At 36.9% G+C, this 12368-nt stretch overlaps 1 protein-coding gene across 1 annotated transcript in view; it reads right to left on the reverse strand.

Moving 5' to 3' along the window:
• lhx5 (LIM homeobox 5) overlaps positions 1-6875 on the reverse strand; it is a 32288-nt gene extending 25413 nt beyond the window's left edge. Inside the window, exons 1-2 of the mRNA XM_066689781.1 lie at positions 6283-6875; positions 2605-2828 (exon numbers count right to left, since the gene is read on the reverse strand). Coding sequence (XP_066545878.1) covers positions 2605-2828; positions 6283-6452 — 394 coding nt within the window. The 5' untranslated portion in view covers positions 6453-6875. The remainder of the gene's footprint in view (positions 1-2604; positions 2829-6282) is intronic.
• Between the last annotated feature and the right edge of the window lie 5493 nt (positions 6876-12368).

A 12368-nucleotide genomic window follows, 5' to 3' on the forward strand; every position in this document is an offset into this window, starting at 1 on the left:
TAAAAATTAAAATACCGTTGATTGCAATGGGTACCAGGTTAAAAGGATTGAGCACAAAACAAACAAATAAATAAACGGAAACCAACAACGATAAGATTTAAAAAATACATATAGAATTTAAAGTTTTTAGTATATTACATTATCTGGATAAGAAAATGCAACATTTGACAAATTCTGGAGGGTGGAACGGCACGTTTGAAAATATAAACGCTGGAACTAAGCCAAAACGGGAGATGGATTCCCTGGGAAAAAATACGAAACGGTCACGTCAAACGACGTGCCAGTAACTGGTCACATATAGAGATGGCACCGAGCTATAGGCTAAAAAGTATTTTCACTGTCCATGGTGCTGAACCTCTTCTCATGAAAACAATATCCATATTATTTAATAGATGTAGGGATTTTGATCCTCTGCCAGACAAACGATTAAACACTTATCCGTGATTATGAAAAGCTTATACCAGCCCAGTATATACCATGCCTGAAAGTAAATTATGTTAATGAGTTTTTGAGCATAATTAAAATACACCTATTCTGTGCTGAATATGATTATGTGAGTTAATCTCATTGGGAAAATAGACATTTTAAAAGGTTTAACCGATTTCAAAATTATATTGATTTCGCTGGAAAAAATCTGTTTTAAGTACATAGGACAAGAAGTATAGTAATCATGTCAATTCAGTTGTAAAACAAAACTTAACAAATACAAATACAATGAATAATAAAAGAACATCGATGAACAACATAGCCAGTGTCGGTTCAATTATATTGAAAGGAAAACTGAAAACGATTATGATTGTTAGCTATCTCTCATAATTACAGGAAAACGAAAGACTGAATAAATGACTTTCCAGTGCGTCGTTGTACAGGTGCACTCGTGTCTATTATAACCTGGCGTGCTTGCTTGCTGTGCAGTCTTTGTGGTTACAATATATGGGCGTCCCACTTCCATTCCATGTGTTGTATGTTCGATGCTTTAGATTGCCATAGGCCCTATCGTTTACGTTGCAGTAGTGTGAAGATAAAGACCTGAACTGTTGTATGTGATCGCACATGTGAAAGGGAAGCATGTGCCTGTGGTGCGCATGTATTAGGGACAGTAAAGGTGAGTGAGAGAGAGATTGTGTCTGCTATTGGATAGCAAATAAAGAGTGTGTGTAAATAAATCCCCACAAGGAGATACTCTTAAAAAATATACTTTTATCCCTTCTCTCTGAATACAAGCAGCAATCCGAGCGCCCCTGGTAGCCTTTGTAAGGCGGCTCCGGCTTTGATTGTTTCAGAGTGTACGGCAGCATGCCCGGTGCAATAAACTACACTGGAGCACGACTGAGGCGCATCTGTTGCGCCGCGGCCAGCCCTTTTTATCCCATCATACATGAGATTTTCACACCAGGGGAAAGAAAGATGAAAATGTAGCAGGTGTTTATAAGCATCAAGCACACCTGACACTGACAATCATATACACACGGTAATGAATTGTGGAAAGATGACAGCATGTCTGGCCACATTGGCGAACGGGGCCACGTATTTTGAAAGCTAACTATTCTAAATTCGCAATGGCTAATCTTGGAACTCTTTGGTAAATAAAATGATGCTATTATATATGTATTATTATCATGATAATGATGTATTTTACGTTTATTGACTCTGCTGAACTAGGCCAGGCCTGTGTGTATGTGTACACGTGGCTGTATTTGCGCATTGGTTTCAATATTTTCTCATGATCTCGGTGTTGTGCCAACAGATATGTTTCACGGGTTAATCCGATAAGATTTGTTGTTAGTCCAGGCCGTCCCTTTGCGAACTTTTACCTTTCCATTGACGATAAATGGGCGGGAAACGACTGACAGTGTTTTTATATATATGCCTATATATTAACACCAACTCAATTAGTAGATGCATTAGGGATGTCAACAACTCTTTCATAGCGACTGTCGTTTGGCTGGTAAATTAGGAGTTGGACTTCACTTACGTTGGACGAATCGGATAGGATTTGATGCTATTCACAAAAATACTGTTAAATGTATAACGTGTTACAAAATATAACAGGTTACATTAAAATTGTGTTTCTGAATTACATTAGAACAGTATCAGCTGTGTTACAGTTTCCATATAATCAAAGCACTCTGACATGTCCAGATAATAAAAACGTCTTTGAATACAAAACGATGCTTTGCACAGCTACATTTTCACTACAATTAAATAGCTTACATTTTTAAATGTATTATGTTCAAATATTAAAAATGGCACGATTATCGTGATCGTAAAGTCGGAGATACGTGTGCTGAAAGGCACTGTCTTACACCAAAATACAACAGACATCTTATTTTAAGTCAGAGAATAGTACAGAGAAGCATTATACTCTAGTAATGAAAATAGAAAAGCAACGACATATGCTTAAATAAAAAGTTTCATTCACTGTCGGTAATTGATATGTAGGTTACTTCACAAAACGCTGTTGCCTTGCAAAACAACAACAATAACAATAATTAAACAGAAGCTGCAATTTCTCAATAAAACAATTACAATCGTTTCCGTATATACGCTCGCGTCACACTTGCAACCTGCAAGCTAAAAAACAAAAGGTCAACTCCACTTTACCTGAATTTAAACTGACTTCCTTAATGGCGCTAGTGTTCAAGTAATCTTCTTTACAGACAAACTTGTTTTCGTCAATTATATACAGTTCCTCCCCGGTGGACAGCTGTTTGTTGCAGACCATGCAGGTAAAGCAGTTTAAATGGAACACCTTGCTCCGTGCTTTTCTCACCAGGTCGCTGGGGGAGATACCTTGAAGGCATCCGGCGCATTTCGTACCGAACCGTCTAGAACAGAAGAGGTGAAAAAAGCACACGGTCAAAAAGCCACAATAAAAAAATAAAAAAAAACATGAAAAGATACAAAGGACTGGGGATGTGTGTGTGTGTGTGTGTGTGTGTGTGTGTGTGTGTGTGTGTGTGTGAAGAGGAATAAAAACAACCACCTACCTAATTATAGACACCACCGATGGTTTAATTCGGGCAATAATATGATTAAAACAATTACCCATCTCGATAATTATAAAATGGAGGTCATTTTCCCACCTCACTCGGAAAATGGATGATATTAGCAACTCTCCGACAGATTGGACCTCTTATTTCCCCACCGCAATAGCGCTGGAGAAGGCCTTGAGAGGTTTCGAATTTACATTTAAATTGTCTGCACCTCAGAAATAGCCGTTGAGCGCTTCAGTCAGCGAGGACGCTATTGTTTTGTATTTGAGCAGCTATGGGTCCGCCTTTCTATGGGTGTTTTTGAATTATTAGAAGGAGATTTCTCACCTGGAGAACCCGTGTTTCATTATTGGTTATGGAACAAATATATTAAAATGGTAAAGAAATTCAGGAACCGGCATCTCTTTCTTCCACATTGAAATCGATTCTGGAATGTGAAAAAATAGCTTATAACTACCAGTAATAAGAATCATAATTTCTAATGCTATGCCATGATATTAAAACACCTGTTATTGTCTTCTTATTTATGACAAACTTGCCTGAAGTTCTAGCTAATTCAACAATTTGGAATGGCAAATAAAGCATCGTGCTGTATTAAGGAGATACTTTGGGTTATTGCTTAAACTGGTTCTAAACGGCTGATGGTTGTCGATCAAGATTGCCTACCTTTTTTAGGCCCACACAGATTATTGCAATTTTGACGGAGTGCTCAAAATTAACTCGACAACAGTAAAACTCACGCAATTCACAAAAACGCATTACTGGCAATCAACACATTGTGAATAAACTGGAAATATTACGGGATTAAGAAGACTGCGAACGTTTCGGCTTGTAAAACCATTTGCTTAAAATAAATTGATACGAATGTAATTCACATACACCGCTATGAAATACAAAAAGAAAAACACTTAATATTTTGGCAAGAGGAAATCGATTTTATACAGTGTTTTATTTTTTATTTTTTTTATTTTCTCCAGTAATACAGCCGTAAATGTTTGTATGTATTTATATAATCCGGTTTAAACAAGCGTTTCTATTCATGAATAACCTGGATGGAGTTAAATGTCTTTGTGAGGTACAATAATATAAAGAAAGCAGGTATTACGACATTTTATATTATGTAATTATTATTATTATTATTATTATTATTATTATTATTATTATTATTATTATTATTATTATTATACTAAGCCATTACTTGATATTCTATTTGTTAATAGATGTATACATCGGTTAAACAATATGGTTTGAAACATATGTAGACTAATTTCTGTCTCTATTTTACCATTCTCTCATTTTCCACTTTAGGTTCAATTAGTGTTTATTTTATTTTTTGTGTGTATTAATTCAGTATGTATTTATTTGCGCAATTAATGGAACCTTTGGAAGGCAGTTTTACCAACAGAAGACCTAATAATACTTTCTTCCCCTTTCCCTTAACGACCGTGTTACCTAAATGACGTTGATTTAGAGAGGGCATTGGAGATCATAAGTCATTTGTATCTTATCCTGGGGGCATAATTGTCTCATTTACAGTTTTTTCTCCTATTCTCTCTTAGTGGATGTTTATCAGGGTTCCCGCACACACTAATAGCGCGCAAAGCTAATTCACTACAATAGTTAGCCTTTGCAATGGGCTTCTAGCGCTCCGTGCCCCCTTTTCACATGCACCTGGAGAAGGTCCGTAGAAAAAAAAGGTCTTGCCTCTACTTACACAACAAATAGGCACATTATCGTCATTATTGTTACCAGATAAGAGGCATTGTAAATTCAGCTGAGGGCTTACAATTGAAATTCCGAACTTGATGGGCTCCCGCTAATATTATGGTACTTAAGGTTGTTTTGGGCCGCAGATGTAAATGAAGAAGGCTTTCATAACCCTACCCCCATTCGGTCTTCGAATTCTGTAACCAACTCTAATATTGGAAGAAGATACATTTGTTAGTTTTAATGGGGGTGTTTTTTTGTTTGTTTGTTTGTTTTTTTGGTTGTGGATATAAATCATATTGTGGCAACATTGGGCCTCTGCAAAGATTATATAAGCCATATGGTGGAAAACAACTATGACAACTGCTAAATGTATAGAGAAGACGAGAAAGGATTCACACCGAAGAAGGCCGTTGGGTTAATGATCCAAATTAGAACCAATAGTAAACTGGAACCAGTGAGACTACAGGCTGTGCAGTAAATGTTTCTATATAATTTAAGATTCCAATTTAGGGATCAAAAACAATACAAATGTAACTTGGTACGGCATTTGATATATGTCTGTTGTGTTGTATAAAATGTTTAAAGTAATAAGTAGAAAGTATAAATGTCGGTGCATAAGGTATTGTATTATTGGATAGAAGTCACTGTGCATATAGAGTAAAGACATCTTTGCAGTCACCTACACCTGAGAGTAAAGAGTCGTGTTCTCTAAGGACATTCTTCCATTACTAATTTCTAATTAAGACAGACACAAATAAACGAAATAAACACAATCTAGTCTTTTTTTTGCAATGTGAATGAATAATAATAATAATTATTATTATTATTATTAAAAAAATATTTGGACTTATTTAAGATTTAAAAAAACACCGATATTTGACCAAGTCTGACTAATCTTGAACAATTGTAAAACAACGAAGCCATCCTTCCATAGTAAAATCCACATTAAGCAATGTGGATCATCGACTGAACTGAACTGGACTGCACAGATTCCACCTCAAAGTTTGACAAATATTCTTTGCAGACAGGTAACATATCCATATCTAAAGAAATCTAAAGGGAGCGAAAATTCAGGAAATATGCATATTCGTCGCTTTGACACAGGAGAGAGATCCGTCTGTGAGTAAGGGTAGGGCAGACAACCGAGCACTGGCTATGCAGAATGGGAAACTGATGTATTAAAATATCAGACTTATATACCTCATATAATATACTTACCTACGAATATGTACATACAAATAAACAAAAATTATATGGAATATGGTACACGCTACATAAAAATAGCTGCTTAGAATAATATAGTTCCATTCAAGTAAAAAACTTAAGCACAATTGAACACAAAGACAAGGATAAATGCATATAACAGGTCTCATAAAAGTAAACAAACACACAAACCAACAAACGCTTAAAACAAATACCGCCACCCCCCGCCCCCAAACAGACACACACACCTCCAAACACACACAAAGCGTGGGATTTTCTTGAGGAGAATGAAATATAGGCCGACGTTATGTGGGGCATTGAATAGCCGAGAAAGCGCCTTGCACACTCAAGTCCAAAATGTAAAACGCCTTACCTGAAAAAGTCATTTTTGCAATAAAGCTTGCCATCCCTGGAAAAACATTTCTCAGTCAAATTGCACTTGCATTCGCAGCACTGGACGCACTTGACGTGCCAGGCTCGGTCCAGCACATTCAGTAAGAAGCGGTCCAGAATGGGCCGCTCGCAGCCAGCACAGTGCACCATCCTCCCGCTGTCCTGGAGGCGAACCAGTGCCAACCTGCCGGAGTGGTCACCTCTGTCCGGACCGTGGCCACCGGACCCTGCGTGGAACAACGTGTTGGCTCTCGTAGAATACCACAAGCGGAGCAAGTTTCCCCGTCACCACCTCTCCAGCTCCGGCATAAAGTGGGTGACCTCTTCCGCAGCGTAAACCTCAAATTGATAACCTGAGGAGCTAGTCCTGTCTCGCTGTACCCGTCATCCTTATCCTAAAGGGCTAAGAAGAGGCGATAGCGTGGTCTTCTTCTTGATTGAAGTGCTCTGTGAAGATGGATCGCATGAATGTTCTCATCTGCTGGGGTGCAGGCATAGATTGCACAGGCAGTTTTATTTTTTTCCCCTTCTTATTCTTCTCTTCCTTTTCGCTTCTTACTTTTTTCGCCTCACCTCACACCGTCACCATTCCCATCATTGTGCACCCCGTCTTAGGTAATTCGCGCATCCTTATTCAGATTTGGTGACGTCGACGGTCACGTTCCCGTCTCGGTGGCCAATCAGGACAGGGTCGCCATGGCAACTCATTTAATTTATAGTACATCTAAATTGGCTCAAATGTTGAGCCGGGCACATTGGAACCAACTCCTCATAATGGTTGAGAGGGTTAATTTTTTCCGTTTAAAAATCTTGGCGTTGGTTAAGACTGAAGAACAAAAGTAAGTATGTTTATTTTTATTTTATTTTCCTCGGTGTTGGTGTCGTTGCATTAAAGCAGACGCCACACGACATACAAATTGGACCCTGAACAACAAAAGCTATAATTCTTTCCTGCTGCTCAAACCTGCCGCTGGGGTCTTTTTACATTCAAACCAAAAAACTGAAAGAGCTTTCAGGAATAATGGCTTTTCTGCATAAACACAAAAGCCTGAAGTCACCAACTTTGCAAAGCGATATACCTGAAAAAGAAAGAATATTGAGTAGCTGCATAGGCCAAATGCGGGAAAAGTCTTAGAAGCCAAGCTCCTCGCACTCTCACGAGTCAAAGATCTGGGCTGCAGTTTCTTCGTAGATGTAGACTATCTTGTTCGCTGCCTAATCAATACAAAGCGAAAAGCAATCTACTCCCCATTGAGTAACACTGGCTTTGTTATACGGGCAAGTGAGTTGCATACAAATCAGCGATGGAGACCTTTTGCGCACAGAACTCACCTACAGCCTCTCCCCTCTCTTTAAAAAAATACCACTCAGTGAGGGAATCACCACTGTTATTGTAGGTTAAGAGATACCTACACGCAGTCTAAAATAAAAACTGCTAAAGGCGTTATAGGTAGGTCAATGCATTTATGTTTAATTTGTATCATAACTTATGCTTACATGCGTACGCCTTTTTCTTATTAATTGATTGATTAATTGATTGATTATTAATTTTCAAACATACATGGCAAATAATGCAATGCATTATAATACAGGATAACAAATATAACCATACATGCCTTTTTAAAGTTATTGTTTATGTGCCTGCATTATATCAGTACTAATGAATCTGTGATTATCTTTGCAGGGTGTCCTATACGATGAATATCGACAGAGAAGTCTATGGCGCATGGAGACAAGGAGAAAAGGAGGCATGTCTGTGACAGTTATCCCAGAGAGCAATCGATTATGTCAGAAAAAAGGAAAAAGTTTTATTTGGGAAAAGGGGAGGGGGAAGGAGGTTCCCGGTAGCACATCCCAGTCGTTTTTTTTTTTTTTTTTTTTGTCATGCTGTATTTACAGAGAAATGCAAAGGGATTAAGATAGTGGGACTCCCTTCCCCAAATAGAAGGGGAGGGTTTGACAAGCGAGTTGACAAAGTAGTTGCTAATGGAGGGGAATAGGAATGTTTAGTTAGTAATTTCATTAGCGGCGTTAATGAAGACTGTAAGCAAACCTGGGATGGTGCATAACAGGGTGGCAGGGACTTGCCTGGCGCTTGACTGCAGGCGAGCCGGCCAGACTGCAGGTGATGTGGGGTGCGTGAGTTTGCGCAGGAAAACCTGGAGGCACAGCTGAAGGCGAGCGACGGTGAACGAGGACTACTGAGCGTTTTTTTTTTTTTAATAATATAATAATTTATATATTTTAAAAAAGCTTAATATAATCAATAGGAATATTTTAAAAATAATAATAATAATAATTTTACTAATCGTGATGGTGATTATTATTATTAGCCTACTATCAACAACAACCAATATTTATCATTTTTGGGTCGATTTTAGTGATACAAATTGTATTGTGCAGTTTAAGTAGAAACATTTTATTTTCATATTTTCTGATAAATGATTTGAATTTAACTACATTGTTTCTAATAAAAGTAAAATAAAAAATAACAAACAAATATCTTAAATAATTAACTAAATATACGCACACATGTTATTTTTATTAAAAACATATTACTCTGATTGTCAGACTGTAAATCGGCCCGCTATCCTGGCGAATACAATAAATATCTCAAATATCAGTGCTTTTTCTCTTTTTCAAATAATTGGGTTTGGCATTTCTAACGTTGGATTCGGAAACAAATATCGCGTATACTCTAGGCTAAGTATTTGAAAGTATTGAGTATCGAAAGACGTGTGCATTAGGAAAACAATATAGTGTTCATGATGACAATCGCTCCTCTTTCCACATAAAACCGGATGATTGTGATGAAAGAGCAGTATTGGAAAACCCACGGCTTTATCGGTGAGCTCAAAATGTACCATTGTAATCGAAGGCAGTATGTGCGTGTGTGTGTTTGCTATTCTTACACGCATACATTATTTAAAATGAACAGGATCTATGTTTCCGTTTAACCCAAATAAAATATTTGAAATCCCGATAATACCTAAAATAGGCTGTTTTGCCATATGTATTTTGATTTCTTTATTGTTTCGTTTCGAGACATTTGGTCAGATACAAAACGGATTGTCAGATATCAAGCGTTGATTTATTCATATCGAATTGTAATGCTTTGATTTAGGTTTTAGATTAATCGAGATTAAATTCACGTCGTTAAAGACCAACGTTAATAATATAAAGCTATAGCGCAACTATTCGCTTTTACATGTATTTAACTATTTAGGATCTCAAGAGTTTAGGACAACCCAAAAGCAGCTTTGAGCTTCAGTGCTAAGATTCCCCCTCTGTGTTCGCTTTGGAAACGTTGTGAGTTTGAACCATTCGCAAAAAGGAACAAATAATTTATGTCAAAATACTACACTGGGAAATTAAACGAAGTAATCTTACTGCGTTAAACGGAGAGTTTCAAAATATACCGGATCAAGTATGTATGTATATAGGCATGTATGTATGTATGTATGTATGTATGAATGTATGAATGTATGAATGTATGTCCTGTATGCATTTTGCATAAATTCGATCTGTACAATAGATAGTATTGATATTAAAAGTATTTTAATGTCATGTTGACTGTGTCAGAGGGAAAACATGATTTACTAAAATAATAGAAAACAGTTATTTACAATCACCTGCACCCTTTCACATTCCCGGTCCCGTATCTAGCATACGATATAATTTTGAATGAACGCTTATGAACTTTTTTAAATACTATAGCCATGGTATCGGCGTCGCCTTTTCTCTTCAGGATTCTGCACATTACCACCAAGCGGACTACGTTGGTTGACCAGACGTTGTTTCACCCAAACGAGATTACAATAATGAGGCTTCAGCACATTTTTGTTTTCCTTGTATAGATGTCGAGCTTGTGTCTGTAGCCCAGTCGCTTGCCAAGGTTCCTGCTTGAGTTAGTAAATGGCCCAACTCCATACCTCTGTTCTTGTAAAAATAAAAATGACATTGTGTTCTGTATTAAATAATCAGGTAGACTCCTGTGGTTTGATACCAATCCATTTTTTCAGCGTTTTCTAAGGCATACCCTAACCATTTTAAATAAAATAATACACATTCTTTATACTTTACATATATACATACATAAATACATACATGCATACATACATCAATACATAAGGACAAGTGAGAAATGGTATGGTAGTGGAAGACATTGGCATTTGGCTTTCCTTTAAAAGAGTCTGGGAAAAAAGCATGTAAGAGACATATATTGTAAATTAAACTGGAAAAAGTCTTCGATATTGAAAAACGAAAGCAGACATTTCGATGTCATTTAAATTAACCGTGCTACTCAATTGAGTTTCAGGCGTTTGCCAATAACACGGATAATAATAATAATAATAATAATAATAATAATAATAATAATAATAATAATAATAATAATACGAAAGGCAAAATTAAGGCGAAATTGCCACCTGTTTTCATTTAAAAATGAGAGAAGCTTTAGTTCTTGCCGAGCAAAGGCACAACGCTTAAAATAAGGGTAGAGATCTAAATGTTTTGACACCTCATAATTAGTCAAAACAGTTTTCTAGCCTATTGCTATTCGAGAAGGCATCTGTCTCATTATCAGGCTGGAGCTTTTGAGGACGGGGAAACTCCGTCTGCTCGGAGTGAGTATCAGCCTTGGCCCTCCATGGCCTACTGGCTGCAGGTGTGAAAAAAGTCGCCTCTTCTTCATTTTTTATTTTATTTTTATTCTCTGCTATATCAACGAGCCAATTTTAACCTTAAACAAACCCAGCATGTTTCTCGTATGTCTGCTGTTTTTTTTCTTTATTTTTTAACACGAGTGGCTGCTTTCCAGATTGTATTTTTAAATAGTTTGCAGCCTTCATTATAGCGCCCCTTTGATTTCGGCCAAGCGCAACGAGCGCAGCCAATGATACCTCTCCATCAACACTTCTCAGCTGTACAGGAGCGATTCCCAGCTACTACAATAAAGTGTTTTTTCTTTTTTTTTCTCTTCTTCTTCTTTTTTATCAGGGGGTGAAGGGGTGGCTATTACCTAACGGGCGGTTTCTGAATTAAGGCTCAAATCTGTCAGTTATTTTATCAAGATAGCCCGGAGCTCAGAATTGCAACTGTGCGCTTGTTACAGACCTCCTCAATCGAGATATTCCGCACAGCTTTCTCAAAATGTCTTTGTATTAACACCCACTTAAACACAGTCAGTTTTTCTTTCTATCTATCTATCTATCTATCTATCTATCTATCTATCTATCTATCTATCTATCTATCTATCTATCTATATAACTCCTGTCTACAAAGCTTTTTTGTTGTAAAATTATGTTTTGGATACAATAAGCTTAACGTGTAATCTTATCTTATAGTTTGTAATAAATCAGATCTCCTAGTTAAGATTCCACCTTCACTTTTACACTCTACAAGGTTATTATCAGAACCACAATCAGTAATACAAATAATAATAATAATAATAATAATAATAATAATAATAATAATAATAATAATAATAATAATAATTCCGTTACAAAACACACATTCAATTTCACGGTAGTTCACTTTGTTTATAAATCATTTTGATCTAACTAATATTGAATACAGAGTCTCTAATGGCTTTAGAGGTGGTCTCTGTCACAGAAGACTGTCAAGGGTTTTCGATCAAAAAAGGTCCTTCAGTTAAAAGTATTCGCTGCCAACATTAACTACCGAAGACCATACTAAATTATATTAATCTCAGTTTTGTAATTCTGCATATGCATTCTACAAGCAAAATGTTCCAATTGTCACATCTCCAAACTCTAAACATTAGCCGATTGCTACAGTATGTTTACTATACTACTATACTTATAATATATATATATATATATATATATATATATATGCTTTTGTTGTCGTTGACGTTTTTCACACTTGAACTGTCCACTAGCCTGCCCTCTACCCCCCCCCCAACCCCCCCCCAACACACACACACACACACACACACACGCACACACACGATTTCGCTCCGTGTTCAATAGAGTCACGGCTGTGTTACACGCGGGCAGACCGCATGGGTTTATTAAAATCAATTAATTAATTGTCTCATTAACA

Source organism: Amia ocellicauda, chromosome 17, assembly GCF_036373705.1.
Source record: "Amia ocellicauda isolate fAmiCal2 chromosome 17, fAmiCal2.hap1, whole genome shotgun sequence".
Classification (NCBI taxonomy): domain Eukaryota; kingdom Metazoa; phylum Chordata; class Actinopteri; order Amiiformes; family Amiidae; genus Amia; species Amia ocellicauda.